Genomic DNA, 26623 nt, shown 5'->3' with positions numbered 1-26623 from the left:
CAGAATGAAAAACAAATCATATAATTACACAATAAAAATAAACGTTACTCTGGATCAAGCGGTCTAGATTCGAGCTTTGGCTGGGAACGTTGTTGTGTTCATTGTGTTGTGTTCTTGGGCAAGACACTTTACTCCCACAGTGCCCTCTCCACCCAGGTGTACAAATTGATTCTGGCAAATTTAATGCTGGGGGACAACCCTGCAATGGACTAGCATCCCATCCAGGGGGAAGTAGAAATGCATGTACTCCTAGTCACTTCTTGCTAATTAATTCTTTCTCTCATCTGGGAGAGTAGGGGCATTGCAATAAAGTTGAGTCATAATTTGCTGAGAACTGCCAAAAAGTAGCAAGCCTCAAAAACAGTGACCTCAAATTTAACTTGACTGTTTGTGACACAACAATGGTCAATAACAGCTACAACATACATAACATTTTGCAAGTCTTTGCAGAAAGCTCATTGTTTTTATATAGTGAACAACACAAGAATAAATCTGTTCTTTCCATGTCATGCTTACAGCTAAAAATTCACTTTACTTAACATGTGCTTAAAGTTGCAAATAACTTAGTATACGTTTCGACTGTTCATGTAATGTGCTGGCTGTGTGTACACTTGTACGTCCTCAAAGTTGAAATGATGATACATTTGGTGAGGGGGAATGATACAAAACACATTTCAACTGTGTAGTGACACCCTGAAAGTAGTGACCCCATCAAAAGTAGCTTATCAGAAAGAGTCTGAGGGGTAGTGGTACAAAGCTTTATGGTGAGCATCAGTAACAGTTATCAACCTGGTAATTTTATGTCTTTTAAAGGAAGAGGAACAGTCTGCATGCTCAGATGGCACATTTAATGGAGTGAGATACTTCACGTGCCCTGCAGGAAGAGGTTTTTTCACTTTACTGAAGCATTGCCGACAAGACTCACGTTTTGGTCCCAACACACCAAACAACGATACAAGTTTTGACGCTGAAAAAGGTACATGTAGTGTTAGACTCGATTTCCGCCGCTCTCTGGTGTCCGATCTACATTCCTCCCTGAGAAGAGACGGTTGGACACGTGAGCCTTCAGGTTAGGAGCGCGGACTCCTTTCCCAAACAGCAGCTGGTATTTGAGCCTAATGTAGTGATCACTTGACATTCAGTGACCATATAGCAACAGCTTTGTTTGGTTAGTTTACAGTGGAACCCGTTCATACAGACACCAAAGAGGCATGCCAAAGTGTCTGTATTACCTGCCAATGGGTGCCTGTATTACGCAGGCTCTCAGAATAACGTCACGGGCACATGTTTTAGACAAATATGTAAAGGCAATTTGAGCATGGCAGAATGATGTCTAAAGGCTTGGCTGTAATTTGAGTTCAAACTCAGAAAAACCTTATGCTCATGCAATGTCTAATACTCGAGGTTTACATGTATGTTTTTAAAATGTGTCACTGTAATCACTGAAATGTCTGTAGCTATAAACAGAAGCTTTTGCTTTAATAAAACCACAACCTCATGGAATTTGTCATGCGTAATAACAGGGAACAAATTGATACCCAATCACAACATATGAAAATATGCAGTGCGCAGATAACCAATTTGTGACAAGCAAGATTAATTTCATATGAAAGCAGGCCACTTTGGCCACAGAAAAGTGTCCGTTGTCCGTATGAACTAGTGTCGTTAAGCAGGCTAATGTGAGAGAATTTATAATTGTGAGCTTTTTATGGGGCCAAAAAACTGTCCATAGTGACATTTAAGCGGGTGTTCATTGAGCGGGTTCCACTGTAGTGTACATGCAAGGTATGCTAGATTTAAGTTTTGATGTGAAACCTCTTCAAAGTATACTGTACATTAGCAGCGGTTTTGACAGTTTTTTGGTTGCTTCATTTCAGCCTTTGGAAGTGTGCCTTCTCCAGAGGTCAAAGGTATAACGGTGCCACCAAAGACCCTCGAGAAAATACAGTGCGGCACCATGCGAGGTCTCCAGGGTCACCACAACTCGTGCTACCTTGATGCCACACTGTACAGCATGTTTGCTTTCTCAAGCGTATTTGACACTCTGTTGCATCGTCAGAGGAAAGATGGCGATCTGGAAGAATATGACAACGTACAGACAGTGTTGAGAGAGTGCATTGTAAATCCTTTAAGAGTGTAAGTTAATAAGGATTGAATTATGAATAATTAAGAAGCAAATATAAGTAAGAAGGAAAGAAAGAAGTGAGCATGGAGGAGGTTAGCCTGCGTAGCTTGACGGCTTTCTTAGCACGCTCAAATTTCTTAAACCGCCAAGCTACGCAGGCTAGGAGGAGGTACACATTTTAAGGTTGGTGACAGAAAAAGTCATGGATTGATGGAAGGAATGGAGAGAGGGAGGGAGAGAGGGTGGAAGAAGTGAAGGTTTAATGATTAAATTTGTAATGACGATGCATATACACAATTACACAACAAACAACAAGTTCTTCTTAATTTAATTTGTTCAATTTCACTGCGACTATATAACAAAGAAAAAAAATCATAAACGATATTATAAAATAATAATAATAATAATATTAATAATAATTGTAATAACCACATTAATGAAAAAAATCTTAGTACATAACAAGGCAGTGAGGAAGACTAGAAGGGAACTGACGAACCATACGTGCTAGTCAACCCATTATGAAAATAAAATGTACGAATATATAAAAGCTTAATCATTTAACAAGCAATTTATTAACTATCTAGTAACTACCTAACTAACTAGCTAAGTAACAATCTAGCTAACTAACTGACTAAGTAACATTCTTGACAGTGTCTGTATCATGAGATTTTCCAATCCTAACAGCAGTGACTGAAAGCTTAGCGCAATGTCGTGTTGAAGGCATCTCTTTGACTTGTCTTTCCATTTTAGTTTTGAAAGAAATATCACTACTTGAAATTGCCGGAATTTTTATTTTGTATTGCTCAAATTATGTTGAAGTAATTTTTCGTACTACTCGTTTTGTTGTAGGCATGGCTTTGTACGTGCAGACCGTGTCCTCCTGTTGAGAGAGCTGTTAGACAAACTCAGCTCAACTGCAGGATTAGTGAATGAGGAAAAAGGTGCTTTACCATAGAAAAAATAAATATCAGTTATACTATACTATACTAGTACTCACTGTACATATTGATTAATTATTTTTCCCGGCTTGAGAGATTTCAAACTGATGACATACCACGACGAATAGCCACAACACGACTGATCACGTGGTTTTCTTGTATTATTATATTACCAAGAAGATTACTTCACTGTGATTGGCTGAGAGCAGGCAAATTTATCGCTAATTTTCATTTACACTGCAGTGTTTGCTTGGGCAATTCAGGATTTACACAACTCGTGACATTTCAAAATTCTTTCGAATTGAACGCAACTTGAAGCTCGTGCGATTCTGAGAAAATTTTCATATGTCACTACTAGTGTAAATCCTTTATTGTACTCACATTCACACGATTACTTATACTCACGTGTACTGTATGTACAACTTGGGTGTAACAGGGATGTGGTGTGAACAGAAGTGAACTGTGCTTGAAACATGGAATGAATGAAATAATCTCTGCAGTGTGCAAGCAATTGAAGCAAGAGCCTTTGAGATATTCAAATCTCCAATCAGATTCTGTTCACTGAGGTTAGAATCTGAAGTTCACATTCTAATGCGTTTTTTGTTTGTTTTACCCTGATCAGACCCAGAGGAGTTTCTAAACTCTCTTCTACAGCAAGTCTTGAAGGCTGATCCATTCCTTCACTTGAAGTAAGATTTTGCAATCTATCTTAGTCTGTGAATTTGTTTCGTAATGATATCTTGTGCTCTACTCTGTCTTGTTATATGGCTTGTGTTTGCAGCTGATATAACACGCGCTCTGATTGGCTAATTCTAGGGCATTATTCTCCCGTAATGCCCACGGACCTATTACGGGCCTACAAAAGCAAAGCAAAAAGCCATATAATAAACAACTTATTAACCTCGAACGTTCGGTCTTTGCGGGAAAATCTCAAACCTCGGCCTTTCTGTATTGACCTCGCTATCGCTCAGTCAATACGGCAAGGTCTCGGTTTGAGACTTTCCTGTAAAGACCTGACTCTCGGTTAAAAAGTAGTTACTGATGTGTTTTAAGTGTACTGTTCGAGGTCCAGGGTTTAAGTATCGTCAGTGTCCTCAAGGAAGACAATTTATTCTTTCAGTGTGTTTCTCCACCCAGCTGCAAAAATCAGTATCGGCGATTTGTTAGGGAAACCGGACGATATAAATCATGATAAAAGTTACATGTAAAATACATAAAGTCTACTCTCGGCTATAAAATCATGTACATGTATATCCTCTTTACAGACATCTGGAAAGCGTAGAGAAGTGGCCTCCATTTTTGTCAATAACCCACACTACTAGGCAGTTGTGATAGAATGCTAGTATATACTCGATAGAGGGAGAATGTTTTCAATTTCTGAGCTAAATTTGCTTTTGTGAATGTGGATCCCTTTTAATGCTCTCATATTCAAGATGGGGTCTTTGTAGAACAAAGCAAAGGTGAATTGCTTTTGACACTCAAGTGAAAACTGCTCTATATATTCATTATCATTGTAAACATAGACCTCGAGATGTACAAGTCAAGGACAGAGAAGGAGCATTCTTCTATCAGATCATAACAGAGAAGGACGAGTCTGTGAAAATCGCTCAGGTTCAACAACTGCTAGTACAGTCTTTCATCTCAGCCGATCTCATACTTTCCGAGGTGAGAAAATTGAAATGCTAAAATTGTACGAAAACCTTTCACTGCATCCTTCATTTCGCTTGCTTTTGTTTATCAATTTTTTGGGCATCGTGGCAAGAATTGCCTGACCTTTCAAGGATGGCTGAAGACGTTTCCCCACATTGCTTAGAGTAACAATTTCTTGTTTCTTCACCACAGGCATCCTCAGTTTCCTGCGAATAGCTATATAGGTTCCAGGCTCTCTGAGTACTGAAACTGAATGTCGCTATCAAGTGACCTCATCGTGGAACGAACGGTGCGCCAGAAATAGAAAGAGTGTGAAGTTAGTAATGCTTCCAATTTTGAGACCATTGAACTCGATGATCATTGATGTTTTGAAAGTACATGTGTGAGAAAAGTAAAGGATGCTTGGGGAAAAGCTTGCCTTTTTCCCTTGCAAATCGTGCTCTAATTTTTAAAACTTCAAAACAATGGTCTAATATTAGTAGTCATACTAATTTTATCAGCTCTTTCCATTTCTGGCAGCCATTTCGTTTCAGAATAATTTTTTACGACTGAAATGCCTTTCACTTTTGCTGTTGTAATTTATGACAATTTAGTGGTACGTCAACAAAATTCCTTTCGTTTGACGGTGGTCTTAATTCTCATCACCTGCCTAGTAGTGAATGTATCGATATTGTAAAGAGAACTTAGATTTTGATCTTGTTCCTTGTCGTACTTTTTGCAGATTCCTTCGTGCTTGATTCTTCAGATGCCGCGATTCGGCAGCAGATACAAGATGTACGACATGATTCTTCCAAACCTGGAGCTGGATGTTACACATATTGTTGAGAATGGTGCGTGTCAAGTTAACAAATTTGCAACTACTCCTACAAATTGACTGATTATCACTTCTTAAATAATGCACTACCAACAGAGGTTTCTGTTACTGAAACATAAATACAAATACTTAGAGACTAGCAACGACGGACGATGAAGATAACTTGACCTAACGGTGAAGATAAGAACAAGAAACAGAACCAACCTGCAACGGCTTCTCCATGAAAATGTTTGAGGACTTCCCTTCGATGATTCACAAAATGTGTCAGTATTTTCATGCTGACTGAGCAATTGTCTTCCTCGAGAGTCTTCGGCAAACTTTGGAAGCTCTTCCTAAAAAATCGGAAACGTTCGTGTGACGATCGGGAAATATTGGGACAATTTTCGTAAATTCAGAACACGTTGAGATCAATGCTAATGGTGAAGGCTAGCTAAGTTCATTTTCAATGTGGACTGCTGAAATAAAAATCTGAAGTGCTAGGCAGCTGGTGACTCAACTCCAACTCTAACAGACGTCGTTCTCTATTTCCTCTCTCAGTTCCTCGCAATTGTTCCCTGTGCGGCAGCGATGTTGCACTTTATGAGTGTAAGGAGTGCTATGAGAAAAGAGTACTGGCTGACGACCCTGGAATAGCGAGTTACTGTAAAGGCTGTAGCGAGACGGTTCACAGAAGGGAAAATCGCAAATATCACAAGCCTCGTCCCGTGCTACTGCCGCGGGTGTACAGCCAATACCGCAGCGAGAAGAGAACACTTGACCAACAGAAAATGGAGCTGTTTGCTGTTGTTTGTATTGAGACCAGTCATTACGTGGCGTTTGTCAAGTGCGGTGTCGAAGCAGACGCGCCTTGGTGTTTCTTTGACAGCATGGCGGACAGGAAAGGTGAATGTCTATTTTTTTAAGGGTGCTTAGGTCACGTTATTTGGGAGCATTCTTCAGAGTGAATAAGTCACGCCATTTTGGCGGCATTTTTTAGAGTAGATATGTCACGCCATTTGGGGGCATTCTTTGGAGTGAACAAGTCACGCCATTTAGCGGCATGTTTTAGAGTAAATATGTCGCGCCCTTTGGGAGCATTCTTTAGAGTGAATAAGTCCTACCATTTGGCGGCATGTTTTAGAGTAGATATGTCACGCCATTGGGGGCTTTCTTCAGAGTGAACAAGTCACGCCATTTGGCGGCATGTTTTAGAGTAAATATGTCACGTCATTTGGGAGCATTCTTTAGAATGACCAAGTCGCGCCATTTAGCGGCATGTTTTAAATTAAATATGTCACGTCATTTAGGGGCTTTCTTTAGACTGAATAAGTTATGCCATTTGGCAGCATGTTTTAAATTAAATATGTCACGTTATTGGGGGCATTCTTTAGAATGAATAAGTTACGCCATTTGGCGGCATGTTTTAAATTAAATATGTCGCGTCATTTGGGAGTATTCTTTAGAATGAATAAGTCACGCCATTTGACAGCATGTTTTGAATTAAATATGTAACGTCATTCGGGAGTATTGTTCAGAGTGTATAAGTCACGCCAATTTAGAGTAAATATGCCACGTCATTTGGGAGCATTCTTTAGAGTTAACAAGTCACGCCATTTCGCGGCATGTTTTAAAGTAATATGTCACGTCATTTGAGAGCATTCTTTAGAGTGAACAAGTCATGCCATTTGGCGCTCTTTTTCGGCGTATATACATGTTTGTCACGCCATTTGGGAGCGTTTTCCAGAGTGAATAAGTCACGCCATTTGGCGGCATTTTTTGGAGATTTGTCACGTCATTTGGGGCATGCTTTATATTGGCTAAGTCACGCTACTTGCGAGAATTCTTTAGAGTGGTCAAGAAACGCCATTTAGGGCATGTTTAGCCGTCCCTTTTAAAATGTTGATTCATTGATGAAAATTCAGCTGCATAGCGTACTTAAGATGAGGAAAGTAGATCACTTATTCACTTGGAAATCGACCCGCTTTGACAATGTTGCCTCCTTTTCAACATACATAAATTTTCCTTTTCTAAGGCTACCATCGATTTGGAGAGAATTTTGTGCATTGCAAAAAATATTTATAATAACACGATTTGTTGTAATTAACTCAATCAAAGTGCTTTCTTTTGTTTACCTTGTGATTGTTCAGGAGAGAGAAATGGTTACAACATCCCTAATGTGAGTCCATGTCCCGAGGCACTGGAGTGGCTCTCCAAAGATCCCGAGGAAATTCTGGCTGCCAAAGAGAGAGGCGAGATTCCTGAAAAGGTCCGCCGCCTCTTGGGAGATGGATATCTGTGCATGTACCAGAACCTGGACATGACCATGTACAAATAAATCACGTGAAACTCACGTGCACGTACTAGAACATTCTCCTTATCACGTGCATCGCACGTGAAGGGAACCTAACCTTGTAATGTACACAAAGTGCTTGTACATAAGAAGGCGTTGCCTAGTGAACTGCACGCCCATTCTGAAGGCGTAAGCTAAACTGCACGTGTTTCAGCCGCAATTTTGATCACGTGAGCACCGCTTGCAAGACTCAGTCGGGCTTTGGGTCTTGGAATCGAAATATTCCCTTGTAGTGATAGCTAACGCGACTAACAGACTGCATAATATGTTGCTTTACATTAGAACGATTTATTAGATAATGAATCAATGAGCGTGTGTAGGCACAACTCATTACCTGGTAACGGTAACATCTCTATCAAACCAATTGTTAGTTAATTGTTATTAATTATAGTTGTAAGGCTTGATACCATTATTATGTTACTTTTCGGCCAGAAGTGTAAATATGATTATTTTCTGTACCTAGTGTAAAGTTCAGCAATTCTAAGGAAGCTGTAAATACCATATCTATTGATTAGCTTGGCATTGAGAGGCAAAATTAGTTCGTGAATAGAGTTCATTTATCGAAAAACTATAAATAGGAGAGCAAATTGATTCATAGTTTTTTGTTGTTGTTGTTACACAATTTGATGAAGCGACTCTAGAAGAACGGAAATAAAAGGTTCTGAGGTCAGGTTAGGTTTTTGGTAATATTTTGATTTACTTGTAGCCTGAAATGTCAGTTTTCTTCCGCCCTCAGCCAAATCCCTTTCGCCCGGAGATTAGGCTGAGGGCTAATTCATTTGCAGAACAACGTAAAAGTTTCCTTTGTGTTTTTTTGAAAGACATTTAATTTGCAATTACTGAGACCTTAATTAGTCAGTTTACAGCTTCTTTGCAACTATTTTGATTAACAAAGGAATGGTCTTTCCTGGTCATAAGCCTTCCGTTCACATTAAGCTTGATCTCTGGTTAAAATATATCTCGAGTGTTAAGTAACAGGGGGCGTAGAGTCTGGAATTCGTGAAAGTATGGAAATCTACAAACCTTTTTTCCAGAGGTGGAAAAAGTATGAGAAAAAAAGATAAAGCCTATACCAATAGTTAGAAAGTCTTGAGTTTTTTTCTAATCGGCAAAAGAGTGTTTTTTTGCTAAGTGAAACTTTTGTCACTTGGAGAAATTCATTAAATTTGTCAAAACCAAAATGTCCAATCACAGAATCTCGAAAACTCTCTCCACCCCACCCCCTGGAAACGTTTGGGCCGCCCTTGTTTGTCGAGCTTTGTAGCAATCAATGACAGTCGAACCTCTACTAACGGCCACCTCTGTAACTGTTACGTATTTATGTTACAATAAGCATTTCTTTTTTAAAGACGGCAATGTTGCACCCGTGAAAAAAGACGAGGCTACCTCCCCATAATGGTGACCTCTCTACGACGGCCACTTTCTTATGTCCCCAAGGAGGCCGTTGCAGAAAGGTTCGACTGTATTAACCTGATTGTGAAAATGAGGAAATGAATTGTAAACTTGCGTCTAGAAAATGAGGCTACCCTAAGTACAGACCAAATCAGTGGGTCGAGTTACTATTATGCTACGGTACACCAACAAATGCAGAAGATAAGGGCATATAGGACACGTCACGGATAACAATGGAAAACACTGGAAATGCAAAAAGGAATCCATCGGAAACTCTTGCGAAAGAGGAGCAGAAGGCAACGTACGCAAAATTATTCGGAACGAACAAAAGAAGTGCGAAGGTAGGAACACGGTGAAAGGTGAGAGGGTAGGTATGGGAAAACCTGGCCTTTTCCAGGCTCTCGGTAGTTGGGAAGAAAAGAGTGCGAGCGGGAGAAAAAACGAGGAAGGATTTTTCTCTCGATTGCCCTCTTCTGTTTTTTTCTCTCGTCCCCAGCTACCGACAGCCTGGAACAAGCTAGGGAGAACCCAAAGGAGCGCACGTAACCGTTTGGATTTACCGCACTGTTGATACGAATATCTCAGTTGTTGAGAGCACAGAAGTTACGGACGTCTCTCGCCCAACTTTAATAGCCCGTTTACTTTCACTTACACGAATACAGGTTTCAAGTACGAGTACGTTCAGCACAGTTGCTGCTAAATTATAGAGCGGTTTCAAATCACTCTGGTTGAAATCCAACCGCACAAAACCAAGAAGCTGCGCATAGCGTAAACACTGCTCGCATTATCCAACAAAGCGCGAAAAATGTTTTGCGTAACTCAGCTTCTGATTGGTCGACACGACAGACTTTTTTTCTCTTAACAAGCTAGAAAATAGGCCTGGAACTAGCTTGAAACTGAGGCCAACGCGGGGAGTCCCGCCATTTCAAATCTCTTTTTAATGATATTCCCCCGGGTGAGCCTCCATTGCAGGTTAGTTCCAGTCCAACACTGAGAATACAAGTATTGCCTGTTTGGCACGGATTTCCCCGAGTCAGTCGAAAGCGATGACAAAACAAGCACATAGTCATTGGAAACCGCCCTGAATTGGCCTGAACATAACAATTTCTGCAGGTATTTTCTACAAGCAAGGTTCGAACCGCAGTTAATACTTTTAAAAATAAATTCACTACCTAGTTTCATTAACACTACAACTGAACGTGAAGCTGGGACACCAAGAAGTAGATAATCACGGTTTGTAAACAATGATTAAAAAAGGCGCGGGGAAAATCGCCACTTGACACATTTCATTTATCTACACCTTGATATCAGTGAAAAACTTACCACCTAGCTAAATACAAGCAGAAACTATTTATATAGTTCTCCTAATAGATGACCATGAAGCCCTCCTACTTAAAATGTTGCTGCAACAGAAGCTAGCTTTCAAAATTATACAACTATATTCAGATAATCGAAATAAAACCCTTCGCTAGTAAGTGGTACTATGGAATAAATTTAAAATCAATTTACCCAAATATAATTATTCATAATAGTTCTAAAGGCTTTTTGAGCCTGTTTTGGACGGTTTTAACAAAGCTTTTTTTTCATAGACTACAAGATACAAAAAAGAAAACCTGTACAGTAAGTCTTGACTGGAGTTCAATGTAGAAGCCTTGTCTTACAGCAGGCCGACTAAAAGATAAACTTTTAACTAGGTGAGTTCACCGACATTTACCCACGCACAACCTAGACCCCCCAGTTTTCCCTTTTCTGGCTCACAAACATAGAAGACCTCGTTCATACACAGAGGTTGTGCCTTGGCTCCGCCCTACTCCCTACGTCTGCCTTCCCCCTTCCCCAACAACCCCATCTGATAACGTAACGATTCTTAACTTTCTTTCTCGACGAAAATAGTAGAAACTGTACTTGAAAGGAAAGGACAGACCAGTGAGGCCCTTTCATGGGGTTTTCGGGATGTGGGATATTTGGGTAAAATATGTATAGGATACAGGATATCTGGGAATTAATGATATATAGGATATTCAGATCAGATAAAACGGAATATCGAGTAGGAAAATATCGAGTAGGAAATTAAGGGATACGGGATATTTCGGCCAAAAATTAACGGGATGTGGGGTACCCCCTCTCCCCCATCACTGTGGCCTCACCGGTATATCCTGGTTCTGGAAAATTCTCTTTCTGGATATGAACAAGTCCTTAATGCAAACACAAATTCAAAACAAAAATACACTTAAGTATTCGGCAAGTGCAAAACCCGGCATAGGCTAGGCCGAGCCACAAGTTGCTCCGCAACCTTTTCCCTTTTGTTCGGTAACTTTTCTGGTTTTAGAGCTGGCTCTTTGTTATAATGGCAACTTTGTTAGACATTGGTTATCAACTTCATACCTGCTAAATCATGATTTTTATCTACATCATTAGCAACATCTGAGTAGAAGACCACAAAATAATTTCGATTCTCCATCACACGATAAATAAAACATGAAAATGAAAATCCAAAAACACAAAAAAGACGCGGAAAGGATGGCAGGTCAAAAATTAACTTCTACTGTGAAAACGATCCAGAAAAATGTCCAAACCTAAATTAGAATTACTTTTTACAAGAATGAGCAAATTCTAGACTACATTTAGGAATACTGAAGCCACGTTTGAAGGAAAAAAATTGGCAACTACTCAGCAACGTTCTGGGAAATGTAAACAACACGAGGCTGGGTTTAGCAAAGGCATAAGGAGCCCTGAAGGGTGCTCTTATAGCTCTCGATGATACCACTAACAACACTAGTGCTTAACTACTTTGTTATTTTTCCCTTTTGAAATTATTTTATTGAAAAGTACTGATACGGAAGACTTCCAACAACCGCATATCAATCACGGTTTATAATCTGCCCACGAACTTGACCAATTTAATCCCATGCTATGTTACGAGCTGGAAGCCGCCGCATAATTTGGCGGGATCACGTAAGTTCTATACAACGGTGTTTTCCCGCCAAAAGATGCCGCGTCCGTCACAACTTCAAATTCATTTCCTGCCAAAAACATAACAAATGATAAAATACAGTTGAATTTCTTGTTCCGTACCATACCGTCAACATCCCACCCGTGGCTTGATTGTTCTTAGCATATAAATGAAGAGTCGCGTGAATATTTTAAAATCAAGTTACTCGTGAGATGTTGCATGACATAAGCTAGTAGAATGCTACGCCTTTATTGCATGTCCGTCGTTGTTGTTATTCGAGAGATGTATTCCACAGGTGTCCTGGCAAAATATCCATTATTTAGCGATCTTTGACTTCTTTTCTGATTCGTTTGGACAGTCGGCCAAACACTAGCCCACCAACAAATATGAGCGCCAAACAAGTAGCAAAAATGACGAAGAAGTAGTTCTTGGATGGCGAAGAAGAGATGGCTAAAGCGAGATCACCGATAGTTTCAGGAGGTGCGACCTTGAAAAACGCAAAGAAATAATAAGTAAAACTTGTATAGTAAGACGTTCCGATTTTACATCATGACAACAAGCACAGACGAAGTTCTTTTAACAGGTTCAAGAGTTGCTCAATGATAGCCAGAGCGCGGGGATATTCTAGAAAACTGTTTTCTAGAATTTCCCCGCGCTCTGGCTATCATTGAGTGAACTCGCAGATCTAAAGTATCCTGGAGAAAACCTCTTTCTCATTACACACCAGCAAACCTGCACACATTACACAACAAAACACCATAAATGAAAACGTTTGAGAAGATAATATTCTCTTACAAATAGAACGAAGACCAACCCCTTTCCATTAGCACTTTAGCCGCCGTCTCTTGGGTCGAGTTTTAACTTGTGAATCGATCAAGAAGGCAAGGTTCAATTCCTTACATTGGTCCTTAACATAACCGTGTCACACTTCCTTGCCATTAGATGTATAGCATAGCATATAGCATAGCATAGATGTTCAAGAATGAGATTTTTTGGCAGTTTGAAAAATTCCAAGGATTTCAATGCTGAGAGGCATAGCTGAATGTGTGTTACCACAAATTTGAACTCGTACCTTTGCTGCTAGTTCCCACATCTTCATTCTGCTCGACAAATGTAGCAGACATTCTCTATCAAAACGAGCTGGATTCGATTCGTGGGCTTCCAAGAGACACTTCATTACTGTGTACACAATGACATCAACCATTCAAGCTAATTAACTATAATTATGTGTATTCTGAGTCTCCAAGCTACAGCTTAAGGGCCGTAGGTGGTCACCGTTGAGACCATGAAAACTAAACTATGGTAAAACCACAAAAATTTCCAACGTAAGCAAGAACGTGCAGCCGTTGCCAAGCGCGGGAAAGAAAGGGCCAGACAACGCGCGCACGCCGAGTCTTAACGGATTTGGCTTTTCCTGATTGGTCAAAGGTCTGATGCGTTTGCTCTGATTGGTTAGAGCGCGTGGTACGAGTTACATAAACAGGGCGCTTTCCATTTAAACATTTGAAACTCGGGTAAACGGTACGGTAATTTCCTTGGATTGTTTCCGAAAAATCCTAAACTACGGATTTTTCGAGAACTTTCCAGTTCTTTTTACAATTGAGTGTAAAATTTTCGAAATGCAAACCATTCAACCGAAAATTCACGGCATGGAGTTTCAAAATTTTGGGTACATATAATTCGCGCGCTGTTGTCTAGAAATTTCGGAAAATTCAAACCGGAATTTTAAACCGTCAAATGGAAAGCGCCCACAGGGTTCACATGCGGCTGAGACAATCTGTCCTCTATTAGGGTAGGTTTGAGTCGAGTGCCTTCCACAGCGAATGATCTACAAAACACTCAACAAAAGTACTGTAATTTACCTTTTCCTCGACCAAATGGTATATCGGAACAGTGACGCTTGACATCCACTGCGCATGCCCTGTATAACAATGGGTCAGATTGTACGTCTGTGCGACCCTCTCTCATCTGACGAACTATTTCCTACAAAACAAAAGAAAATTATACGTGACTACCGCTTAGTTGCAAATACCGGCATAGTTTTAAGCAAAATAGTGACTCGACAAAATAGAATCGAGCATTACGCTGCGGTAATAAACCGGAAACGCAAATTCATTTCAGTCATAAGTAATATAGAGTATCAGTCCATGGACTTACACTCAGCTAGGGCTCTTGCGATATAACAATAAAATTTCTACCATACCAAAGTCCAGTTCTGTGCTGCTGGTTTGTTTTTTACGTCATTAAAACGTTCCCAACTTTTTTCATTGGATAATCGTAGAACTTCACAACACAAGACCCTTCCACTCCTGTACAGAACTTAACATGACTTACCACGCGACAACGCTGTGATGCAATTGATCCTAAATGCAATTTGAGACACTCTTCCACGCCAGATGGAGGAATATCGCTACAGAACTTGCCAATCTGACAGAAGCAAAAATATTCTCCGTTGAAGTAAAACCACGCTATATACAAATAACTGCCCGGGTGTTACGTAACAATTATGACTACGAGCCTGAGGTTTCTAAGAGCGAATAGTCTACGTGGCGTAGCCGTGTTGACTATTGCTCGTAGAAAACAGGTCGAGTACAATCCAAATGTTTCACGCATCAGTCTTGATGCATCCATTCCCTATCCCTCCCCTACCCTCCCCTCACCCACCCTACCCCACCCCTCCTCAAGATAAGCATACTTACATCATCAGCGCACTCTTTGGACAGCCTAGCATCCATTCTGTAATCACGTGCAGCTTCGCGCATCAGTCTCTTGACGTAGGCCATGCACTCATCTGAAAGACGCTGAGAGGAAATTGATTCAGATCATATGTCTAAATACTCTTACAATGGTGAAGCTGGGCAAAAGCGCAGTTAATCTTAAAATTTCAACCAGTCTTTGCCCTGTTAGAAAGTCGTGCAGGCATTCACGAGCAATGTGGAAGTTGTCTAGCGAGCTTGTCACTATGAAAATACTACAGGTTTGATGTTACCTAGCAACGGAGCGCCTTATCGAAGTATCAGAACTTTGTCTGGCCTGCACAGCAGCATGAAACAACAAGAAAATCTAGTACGAGTGCCCCAATAGAATACAATGCGCAATAGGTCATTTCCAAATTGCCTTTTGCCTCTGCGTCAAAACGTCTTTGTGTGAAACCATTTATATGAAAATGTGTTTCCCTTACAGGTTCATTTTCATGCAAATCAAACTCATTTTCATAAGAAAAGTTTTGCACGAGGCCTCGTTTTGAAACAGAGGCACAAGGTAACTCGGAAATCGCCTACTGCCTCCTCACTAAAAACTGCTCATGTCAGCAATTTAGCAGTATATGGTTTAATGTGAACAATAAATCATCAACACATACTTCATAGTGCTGCTTCAGGCACTCCACGATCTTTCCTCCACCGGGATTGACATCCTTGCAGAACTTAGGAACGTCTCGCTTGCAGGACTTGACCAACTGTGGGTCGAGTTGAAAGTCTGAAACAAAAAAAAGTTATATATATGTTACCGCGTTATTTTAAATCAATTTTTGTTACTTACACATCCACTCTTAACTTCACGTTTGCTGCGATAACACAGCCTCCAGCTCCAGCACTCAATGGATACTACACCACTAAACCTCGCAAGCCCTTACCTCAAGCTTATCATAACCCACTACACCTCACCCCCCCCCCCCCCCCCCCCAAGAGACACACACACAATGCATTGCGGTATGTGAGGTGGGGAAGGTTACATAACATACCTTTCGATTGCCTGATCTGTCTCTTGATGATCATGTCACGACAACTAAAACATTTGATAAGTAAACATGATTTCAGTAATGGATGCCATGTATTTCAGTAATCTTAGTCATACAGTGCAAGTTAAGGTGATTCGTCAAAAATAAAAGTTGCCGAAAAATGTTTTTGAAACTTTCCGTGAATCTTCCCTACCAGGCACTGTATCGAATAAAAAAGATAGGTCACCATTGTCGCTAAGTAGGTATGGTGGGCCAAACTTACACCATTTATGCCTAATCAAGCGCGTTATTTTATCGGTTGAAGTTACATTTTGCGGTAGTTGAAAGCAACGGTTATTAAAGCAATACTTGGAAAACTCTTGATAGGTAGAAAGTATCGGGCGCATGGAACAATGTAATATATAATTATGCAATAAAAAATATACGTCGCCACGCTCGTTTAAGAGAAAACGGGCATTTATTTCGCTGTCGAGCTAAGCTTGAGGGAAATCTCTTACGTTGGTCACACAAGAAGCCATTTTCATGTTCTCGGTATTGGACTGGAACTAGCTTGCAATGGAGGCTCATGCGGGGAAATGTCATTAAAATGAGATAAGACTCCCCGCATTAGCCTCACTTACAAGCTAGTTCCAGTCCAATACCGAGAACATGAACACGGTCTATTGGGATTCATTCAGAGACACGCAAGTTAGAGGAGTATACAGCACGAAAGTACTGCTTGAAAGCTCAAAGAAAAAATTTCCTAGATTGATTCTAGAAGTAAAGAATTTGAAAACTACCCTTCCTCCATGTTTGGATCATTTTTGTTCGTTCTGAGGCAAGAAAATATCTCTGATGGTTTAACATCGTCGCAAAACATCTGAAAACAAGACAGAAAGGAGTCAATATAGTTGTTCCCAAGAGAGCACGAAGACAGTTAATCCCTCACAAAAGTCTCATTCAATCTGAAGGTAATCTTTCTCAAGTTATTTTTAGACATGGTATCCAGTTCTTCTTCGGCTAATGCCACCACACGCGTTGCGTGGATGTTCTCGTGGAGGATCAAAATGTGTGTAAAAGCCGCTTGGGCTGTGTACGTGATCAAATTCTGCGTCACAGGATTGGCTATTTCGTGACCCTACTAGGATTTCCGAGACCAGAAGTCAGCTAAGAATAACTTGAGAGAGGTTACCTCAAGAGAGAGCCTAGATGGGGATTAACTCTCTTATCTTTCAGCCTCTATTGCTGTTACCTGGTTATCTAAGGTGGTGTAGGAATTCATGCACTAACACTTATGATGAATTTGACCACAAAAAAAAATATATAATCACCACCAAATAATGACAGATCAGATTTTCGTTTGAGAGTCTTGAATCCAAATATTGTACAATGCAGTTCTACCATACATTATTACAAGAAGCAATGGCTGATTGATTATAGAGATAACTTCGTAAGGCAAAGAAAACTGGGAGAAATATCCCCCTACAAGCATGAATAGAGGCGTTTTCACTGCACAAATTGGTGTTCTAAAACTATAGGAAAGTTTTGCATAAGATAAGAACTCATATCACAGGAAAAAAAATCGCATTGTTTGCGTACATCAACATAGCGACCGTGACTTCGAGTGAAAATGCTTTGTACTAACTTTGAGTAACTTTGAGTAAGATTTCCAGAGGTGAATACAAGAATCTGACCCGCTGATTGGTAGAAAACTTGGCTTAATACAGTGCACTTGCATAAAACATCAAGTTGCGGGTGTCAAGCGAAACAACGTTTCAGTGCCATACCAGCAAACCTCCAAGTCTCTTGGAGGGCAACTGGCTTCTGACTACAGCACTCTTAAGACATAACCCCTACCCCAACATTGTTCACATACTGTACCTAGATAACTTTTGAAGAAAGTAAGTTTTCAAGACGGAAATGGTTTTCAAGAAGTTTAAAAATCAGTAACAGGTCAAAATTACTTTTATTACTCAAGTCATGGCTTCGAATTAGTTTGAGCTTAGTTTCACTGCTGGCTTCAGAATTACTTTGTCCATACTTGCTCAATATTGAAAGTTGCCAAGGTTAATACTGTTGCACTTTACAAACTAACAGACAGTCGGACAAACAGAAAGACAGACAGAGAGACATTCAGACAGACATACCTTGATCATTTTCTTACACGATCGTCTCAGTTTGTAATCCAGCTCAGGGTCTTGCATCTCTTCCTCCTGAAATGAAAAGGAACGCAAACAAGGACTGTTATTACATTCAGCCGCTCGACAAAGAATCAGTGACACTTGAAATGGTAGGATGTATAGTGGCCAGACATTTAGCATCTGGATTGAGAGGTACAGGTTTGTACTTTGCCAGGGTCGGGCGAAAAACCCACACCCTTGTGTTGTATTCTTGGTTGGTAAAGTCTGTATTATAGCCTAGTGGCTCCAGATTCTTCCAGATTCTGTAGCATGAAGTGACTAGTAATACTGATGCTCCCACGCAAGACCACTGCAGAGTTACCCCCAACACGGAATTTGCCAGTACCCATTTATACACCTGATTGAAGAAAGACACTGCGAGAGTAAAGAGTCTTGCCCAAGAACTCAGCACAATAATCCCAGCCAGGCCTCAAAGCAGGAAAGCTTGATCCAGGAGCATGTACACAAAAATGGCTTGAATGCTTAGACTCTCTGATCTCAATCAAGGATTTCTCAAACCTTCACGCACGCCTTAAAAACAGTTCTACATACAGTCAACTACTCTCGCTATTACGGAATTACGAACGCTTTCGTGGTACCAAAATGACAATTTTATTGTTTTGACTCTCGATAAAGCAAACACCACGTACTTCTCATATAACATAATTATGTAAAATTACAGTCTGCTGTTCATCATTTGTCAAAATACACTTGAAAAGACCTCTGGAATGTTTATTTTCATATCAATTCTTTACCACATAAAAGATTTAAAATAACTTCAGACACTGTCTATGTTATTTATTCCATGTTAAGGGAACTCTTTATCTCAAATACCGCTATTACGGACTCTCGCTGTTAAGGACACTAAGCGACGTCCCCGGGCGTGTCGGCTATAACGAGAGTTGACTGTATTAGCATGTGCAAACTTTCACAAACACATAAACTAAGCTAAAAACGGATCGAGAAGTGAGCAGAATTAGAGTTCCACATTACAATTTGTTTTATTCAGCTAAGAGCTATTGAAGATTAGGTAAGTTGTGAAATAAACTGTTCTAATACAGCACCATTTCGCTAATAACATCCACTCCTTTCCTACCTCACGTTTGAAGAGGGTGTCTTTACATTTCGGTGATAACTTGAATTCGTTATCCTTAAGGCACTCTAAAACCTGCACAAGAGAAAATTTCAAGAAACATCAATCAATTGGCAGTCAATCAGTCAGTAAGTCAGTCAATCAGTCAATCAGTCAGTCAATCAGTCAGTCAGTCAGTCAGTCAATCCGTCAATCCGTCAATCAGTCAATCAGTCAGTCAATCAGTCAGTCTCTGTTTTGTCTTCTGTCTGTTTTTTTCTAACAAATATCTACTTTGGCTGTAGTTTATTCTTGCAAAATACAAAAAAAAAATGATTGATTGGGTCAATGAAGTATGCAGCAACAGTGATGCTCAGACATGCGCAAAACTTACCTTAGCTTGACCATAAGTAACGTCATTGCAAAAGGCTTTTATGTCTTTAATGCACGACGTAAGCATCACAGGATCAAACAGGATATCTTCAGACTGAAAGCAAATAATACATTGCAAATTATCAAACATTATTATAATTATTATCATCATCATCATTACCAAATTTATGATCAACTTCTTGATGGTAATTTAAAGACTACATCAGGCCAAGTACCCCATACTGTCAGGGTACTGGGCAACAAGAAACTCAGATTATCTCTACTATGCCCTAGATGGGGGATGCTAGTTCATAAAAGGGTTTTCTCAACTATTAAATTCATGGGTTTGTCCAATGCAACACCCCTCTCCCACTCTCCATGAGTAGCAAATACCTGAATTCCTGGACCCCCCAAAAATCAAATCTGACTTGCCTCTTCCTCCTTCTCGACTCTCAGTTGCTTACGACATTTATCAGAAATAGAGTGTTCCTTTTCTTGAATAACGGCATCACGGATGGCTTTACTCAAACAAACAATTAGATCATGCCTGAAAGAAACATTTGACACAAACAAGTCAAGTCAAGTCGGGCTATCTTTATTTAGGCATGGTAGTCCCATCAGCCATAGGCTGGTATCAAAAGGGGCCCTGCATAAAATTAAGACTACATGATAAAAAATTCAGAATTTAAACATGGTTAGTATAAGGGTTTGTACACTCACAAAAAAGAAAGAAAAAAGTGTCGAAGCCCAGGATTGTTAAAAACTGGATAGTATATCAGGCAATACAACTGATTTCTCAATTGATTACCCAAAGTTTACTCATTTATGTTATTGATAATCAATTAAAGGTCAAAAGTCGTGGCTTGGGTTCAATTCTCACTTGCTCTTTGAATCCATGCAGTGCCTTTTAGCATCCTCTTGGCAGGCTTTTTTAAATTGAGGAGAAAACTTAAAATTCTTCATTTCAACCTAATAAGGAAAGAAAAGTAAAAACACTGAACAAATGAAAAATATCAATGGATCATATACACCAACAGTGAAAACCCCACAAGTGGACACCCTTGAGAACGTAAAGTTTTTGCCTAGGAAAGGTGCTGGCCTACAAGATAAAAATGAACTCTGTTTGTATGCGTTAGAGTTAGGGTTAGCATTTGCTTATGGGAGGCATCTGTAAGTGGACCTTCAACGGTATATAAAATACAGACAGAGAATGTAATGCACAGAAATAAACCTCACAGTCACATTTGCAATTTACGGTGGCTCGTAATGGTTTCCAGCCGTTATACTCTGACACTTTATCAAAGTGATGTTAGAACATTTGTTTGCACAAATGCCCAATCATTGGTGAACAAGTTGTAGTCATCTTTTAGATAAAATAGGTTACGACAGCAATAATAAAACCTGTCAAAAAACACCCTTAATTTTAGCTTTGAGTGTTAATAATTAAAAAAAGCTCAGTGAAACCCAGTTCTTATTATAAAATTGCGATGGGCCTGTTGACATGCAACTTTTTGCAAAGTTTAAATTTAAATTTTCGTAAGTTTGAAATGCCTTTGAACCCCACCTACATGTTTTTTTGTTTTTTTGTTTTTTTGTTTTTTCCGACTTTGCAAAAAGCTCTATCTTAATATGTTTATAACCACTCACAGTTTGGAGAAATTTAAATTACAGAAATACTGTAAGACTGGGATTTACAGTATTAGTTTTAGATAAGATAATCAAGCTAGTAAAAATAATTCTTAAGGGAGGGGAGTAAGTCTGCATCAGGTGTCCTGTGGTGTTTAACAGGCACACAATTATGCAACTAGGAGCACACCATCCCCCCATCCCTTCAGAAAAACAGCATTAAATCCTTTTTAATTTAAGGTTTTCCCAACTTACAAGTTGCCAGTGCTCAATTGCAGCATGACACTTCTCATCCATCCCTTGATCATTTTTGTGTTCAACCAAGCAAGGCAGAACTCCTTCTGTGTTCCCATGGGTAACAATATCCTATCAAGTCAAAACACAACATCCCCATGAACAATTGCTCGTGTTTCGATGACACAAAATTCTACAACTATTACAAAAACCGAAATGAAAATGCAGCAACTAAACGTACTCTTTCTAGTCTGAGCTCTGCGACTGCTGAACGACAACTAACTGACACGGCCGATTTGAATTAAATTAGTTAAGACTTAAATTCAAGCATGCAGTGTTTCGTTCACCCGTACCAACAGACGGTGTTAGTGTTAATGAACAAACGTTTGCCGCAACAGTTTGTGTATCTATATAACATCAACATTGAAGTATGATGAATGTAACAACTTCTACTTCTATTTTCTCATAAAATGTTTAATATGTATCTCCTCATGGCCAAGAGACAATCCTTCAAGGCCAGAGTTTCTTGTAAGTATGCACCGAGCACAGAAAAATTTAGACAAATAAATTTAATGCTACAACCTGAAATTACCTCACAGAACTTTGTAACCATACCAGAGCAAGCACGCACCAGAGTTCTGTCAAGCTTATAATCCTGTTAAGAAACCGGCAATAACTTTTTAAATGATCAGCTAATAAATTTCAGCCTTTTCTGTAACATGATGGATATATATTTAACTTCTCCTTCAGTAATCAGGTGTTTCATTCAACATTTCAAACAGGAGGGCAACTGGTTTTCACAGTAGGGCAAAACATTTTGAACTGAAGTTCTATATAGAAAAACGTTCCTCTAGATGGTCAAACCAGGCGGGAAAAAATCATCCTCACAACCAGTAAATTTGTACCGTGCCCAACCCTCAAAGAAACCTGATTATTCATTACAATTGAAGGCTTTCGTGCAAAAAGGGTGTGTGTAGCTTTTTGGGCCGATTTTTATTTTTTTGCCAGACTGAGCTAATTTTTGGCAGACTGACTTGTGTTGACATGAAAAGCATAATTGCGTAATTGTTTTTGTTGATTTGCACTTCGTTTTTGAGAAATAATGTATGCAAAAGAATCAGTTTTCCAAGGGTATCTTTTGGAGATCTTTTGTTGAACGAAAAACAAAAGAAACCTTTTGTTTTGCTAAACGATGAAGTCACCGAAGCGTGGCATTTGCTCCTAGTTTTATTATTCATATAATTACGCTACCCTCTAATTACTGGGAGTCTTTAGATCAATTTTATGTATAGTGTAGTTAATAATTTATGAAGTCATTCTTAACTTATTTTAGTTTTTATCCTTATATTATGTTATTTAGACAGGACCCCTTTGATAACAGTACTCTTGCACTGAAGGGCTATCCTGTATAAATATTCGCTATTATTTATTTATTATTTATTTGCTTTGTTAGCCCAAGCAAATAAGGCACTAAATGGGCCGGATTCGAGGTTGTTTTGTTGTGATACCAGTTTGATACAAGGTCCAGCGATTTTTTTTTCCGCTCTATTTCTCTACTTCTTTCAGAAATCAAAACATCTATTTAAAAAAAATCATGCTGTTGAAGCTGCTAAAAGTAACCGTTTAAGATCACGTCATGTCAAAATCCACTTTCGAAGGATTCACTCCAAAAGATGCCGCTTGAAAAACTGAGTTTTTTTGCCTACATTATTCTTCAAAAGCGAAGTGCAAATCAACAAAAACAATTGCGCAACGATGCTTTTCACGTCAAAACAAGTCAGTCTGCCAAAAATTAGCTTGATCCTGCAAAAAATAAAAATCAGCCCAACAAGCTATACAAGCCCTTTTTGCATGAAAGCCTTCAATTGCAAGTAAACATTTGACAAGATCAGTGTTATTCATCAGCTAGGATATATTTCTGATTTACCACCTTTATCCTTAGGAATCAGATGGCCTTTGGTAATCCGCAATGAAGACCTGTGGGAGATTACCATTGACCAGGAAAGGATGTCTAGCCAAATACGCAGAAGAAAGAGGTGGTGGATTGGGCATACGCTCAGGAAACCTCAGGACTATGTGACAAGGCAAGTACTATTTTGGAACCCGCAGGCCAGGAGGAAACAGGTCACCCCAAACTGACCTGGAAATGATCAGTGGACCAAGAACTACGTCAATCTAGATCTGATTGGCAGAAATTTGCTAGACTAGCCCAAGATCATTCCGAATAGTGCGCTTTCGTGGATGCCCTATGCTCCTCATAGGAGCCACAGGGTCAAGAGACTAGAGACCACCAAACTCTCAGTAGCTAACATTAAACACACTGGGATGGGGTATGGGAGGCAGTAAGAGGAATTTGGTAATGGAGATAACTAACCTCGCCTTCCTCCTCTGTGAATGTACTAATGACATCACTGCATTTAGTGGTCAGGTTGTTAAATTTCTCCTGCAAACACTGAATCTCCTATAAAGCAAGGCCAAAACAGCAATTAACGCCCAAGTCGCTAGTGGAGGGAAGGTGTCTACGAAGCCCAGGGGCTGCAACCGCAGTCACATCCCCAGGCGCTAAAAGACCCGACTGGCCTGCCAAACCGGCAAACTGAGCCACGAGCCCCCCGTATCAGGCCACTTTCAGGCACCCGTCACACTCGGACCAGATAGCTAAGTGGAAAAAAAAAATTGCTGAAAAAAAAGGGGGAATAGGGAGGGAATGCCAAGAACCACTAAACTACTATAATTCAACCGACAACACCACGCTAACAGAGCAACGAACACACTGCAAGCGCATGAGACGACAACGCACGTACTAACCAAGAATACCACTGGACAATGTCAGCCCCAGGGCTCCCACAGCCATATGACTGCTGCAAAACGCTATAGAACGCAATAAACGCTTAACAAATGCTAACAGACGGCCAAGACGCTAACAAACGCCTACAAAAACGTTGCTGACCAGACTAGCTCCTAGTCGTTAACTATATCAAATTCCATTTAACTATATCAAATAAATGTAAGTGCCTGTCCACAAATCTTGCCTGTGAAGCCTGCAAAACAATCTCATTCCTTGCAGAATAAATATATGCCCAACATGACAATACCATGACAACAGCATGACTGTGTTATGCAGTGTTGTCTATACATTGCTGCTTTTATACCCAAGCATAAAGCGATATGAAGGGTGATTGTTAATGTCTTATTAACCAAGCTTGCTAGGGACCATACTGGGAAATATTGGCCCTTGGTCTTTTTTTAAAGACTTCTGGCTGATACTCTCCCAACACAGCACTGACGCTTGGTAAACAAGATATATATAATAACTGGTTATAATGGTTTTTTAAGACACTGGACCAAAACTGTCTTGAAACAATCACTCCAACTCAAAATTCTAACTAAACCAAATGGCCTCAAATTCCTAAAAATGAAAATTCTATTTTCCAGCTGACAAGTTGTCTTCTTTGATCGAGGGTTTCTTTAGGAGGGGAGAGGTGGTACACTTGTCACTCTCCGTAAGTATTTTTGAGGTTTTACTCTGTCCTCTCTTGTTTACACCCTGCCCTGTCATTTTTCCCAGAATACCATGAACTGCACAGGCTAAATTCCTTCCACAATGTTCTGATAGTGTTCTTGTTTAGGTCTATTACCTCTCCTTTTCCAAGTTGTTCACTGCAGTGTTTTGCAAGATCCTGTACACAAGCTGTTTGTATTTCAGGCATCAGATGGACATCAACAGCTCTTTGATGCATCACACGCTGCACATGAGCAGCACATTTGGGTGAAACCTGCACAACAGATAACAATAATTAATAGGTCTTTCTGAACTTCTTTCCACCTTTGCTTAAATTCATTTTCAAATATTAATCATGGAAATATACTATCAGATTAACCTTTTTCTTTTTTCCACAAGGACTTGCTTTAAAACAGAGGAGAGAACTATTGGCCAGAAGTTAAAGGGGAAATTTAGCAATAACAATCACAAACCTAAAGACGACGTTAATAAGATTTAGATGCATTCTGCATGTCTAGTAGTATTAAAACAGGTTCCAGCTGACTATACTACGATGGTGATCAATTCCAGAAAGAAAAATGAACAATTAACTGTCACGATTCATGTTCTCAGAATACAAGGAACTTTTCATGTTCTGTTTTGCAGAAGAAGGCTAAGAAATCTACAGAGATGGACAATGCACACGTGTGACTGTTGTTCTGCTCATGAAACCTTTTGTTTTCTGATGCTCTTATTGCCACTGCTGTTTTGGTTTGTTAAGGTCCCTATTAACCAAGTAGGGGAAGGGAGGGGCATCTGTAAACACATGCAAGAATAGGTTCTCAGCATCATTACCCTGTTAAAAAAATACAGCTAAGGAGAGTAAGAAATCACTGTCTTGACGTCTTAACAAAATCTCAAAACAAGCATTCATTTCACGAATTGTAAATTGATTTTTGCAAATTAGCAGTTGGAAAGGAAAGCAGTAAAAACTGTTCTGACCTTTCTTTGTGGATCAAGGACAACATGCCTATAAAGACATGATATAATGAGGCTGCTGGGGTATGAGTCTTGATCATCCAGGTTGGGAGCATTGCAGATGGTCTTAACATCATCTTGGCAAGCTTTCTTCAATACAGGATCAAGTCTGAAACGATCACACAGTATTTTCACTCCCTAAGAAATAGAAAATCCTAGCTTCTACACTAGTAACTCAAAGTTCATGAAGTTTTACCCCATTCAACAAGGGAACATTTTTCATCACTAGTCAAACAGTTCCTCAGATTTCATTGCTTAAGTCAATTTACAAGGTAAACAGATGATTTTCACAGATTAACATACCTTTGCACAGTGACACACAGTCAGCTGTTTATTTTCATTACCATCATTTTTATCAACAAATATTAGTGGTCATTCTATTCCTGACCCAGGGATATCATAAACTCTGCGAGATGCACGCACAGGGAATCATCATGATAGTTGTATGCAATGTCTCAAAGATGTCATGCACATGATGAATACAACTACCATGACTTCCTGCGTGGAAGTCTCATTGGGGGAAAGGTCCATGGTTTGACTTGTGTCTCGTAAACCTGTTTCATAGGGAAGAAATGAACATCTAAAAAGTGGCATTTGCTTAATCAGGCTATAGGTTAAAGAGACACCATCATGTATGCAGTGATTTTTCCAGCATTATTGTGGCAGTCCTAAATTTATGGCATCATGAAATAAGTTTTTCG

The 26623-nt window shown here is 39.7% G+C and overlaps 2 protein-coding genes across 4 annotated transcripts in view; one reads left to right on the top strand and one right to left on the bottom strand.

The window, feature by feature from the left end:
* The window catches only part of LOC110046301 (ubiquitin carboxyl-terminal hydrolase CYLD-like), a 30004-nt gene extending 20967 nt beyond the window's left edge, over window positions 1–9037 (top strand). The window contains exons 7-14 of the mRNA XM_089298660.1: window positions 814–976; window positions 1878–2136; window positions 2975–3066; window positions 3686–3752; window positions 4587–4728; window positions 5435–5543; window positions 6065–6409; window positions 7654–9037. Coding sequence (XP_089154786.1) covers window positions 814–976; window positions 1878–2136; window positions 2975–3066; window positions 3686–3752; window positions 4587–4728; window positions 5435–5543; window positions 6065–6409; window positions 7654–7841 — 1365 coding nt within the window. The 3' untranslated portion in view covers window positions 7842–9037. The remainder of the gene's footprint in view (window positions 1–813; window positions 977–1877; window positions 2137–2974; window positions 3067–3685; window positions 3753–4586; window positions 4729–5434; window positions 5544–6064; window positions 6410–7653) is intronic.
* Window positions 9038–9833: 796 nt separating this feature from the next.
* Window positions 9834–26623, bottom strand: part of LOC110046304 (Golgi apparatus protein 1-like) — a 30508-nt gene continuing 13718 nt past the window's right edge. For all 3 annotated transcript variants that reach the window (XM_089298657.1, XM_089298658.1, XM_089298659.1), the window contains 18 exons: window positions 25887–26031; window positions 25042–25179; window positions 23778–23864; window positions 21996–22058; window positions 21425–21535; window positions 20424–20512; window positions 19976–20090; window positions 19566–19658; window positions 19196–19267; window positions 18067–18132; window positions 16720–16799; window positions 15944–15987; window positions 15563–15678; window positions 14901–15002; window positions 14536–14628; window positions 14064–14184; window positions 13274–13380; window positions 9834–12688 (listed from right to left, as the gene is read on the bottom strand). In XM_089298657.1, coding sequence (XP_089154783.1) covers window positions 12521–12688; window positions 13274–13380; window positions 14064–14184; window positions 14536–14628; window positions 14901–15002; window positions 15563–15678; window positions 15944–15987; window positions 16720–16799; window positions 18067–18132; window positions 19196–19267; window positions 19566–19658; window positions 19976–20090; window positions 20424–20512; window positions 21425–21535; window positions 21996–22058; window positions 23778–23864; window positions 25042–25179; window positions 25887–26031 — 1810 coding nt within the window. In that variant the 3' untranslated portion in view covers window positions 9834–12520. The remainder of the gene's footprint in view (window positions 12689–13273; window positions 13381–14063; window positions 14185–14535; window positions 14629–14900; window positions 15003–15562; window positions 15679–15943; window positions 15988–16719; window positions 16800–18066; window positions 18133–19195; window positions 19268–19565; window positions 19659–19975; window positions 20091–20423; window positions 20513–21424; window positions 21536–21995; window positions 22059–23777; window positions 23865–25041; window positions 25180–25886; window positions 26032–26623) is intronic.

This window comes from Orbicella faveolata, unplaced genomic scaffold (assembly GCF_042242905.1).
Source record: "Orbicella faveolata isolate gen_17 unplaced genomic scaffold, um_ofav_v1 contig_3, whole genome shotgun sequence".
Taxonomy (NCBI): Eukaryota; Metazoa; Cnidaria; class Anthozoa; order Scleractinia; family Merulinidae; genus Orbicella; species Orbicella faveolata.
This window is presented reverse-complemented; position numbering and strand designations above follow the sequence as displayed.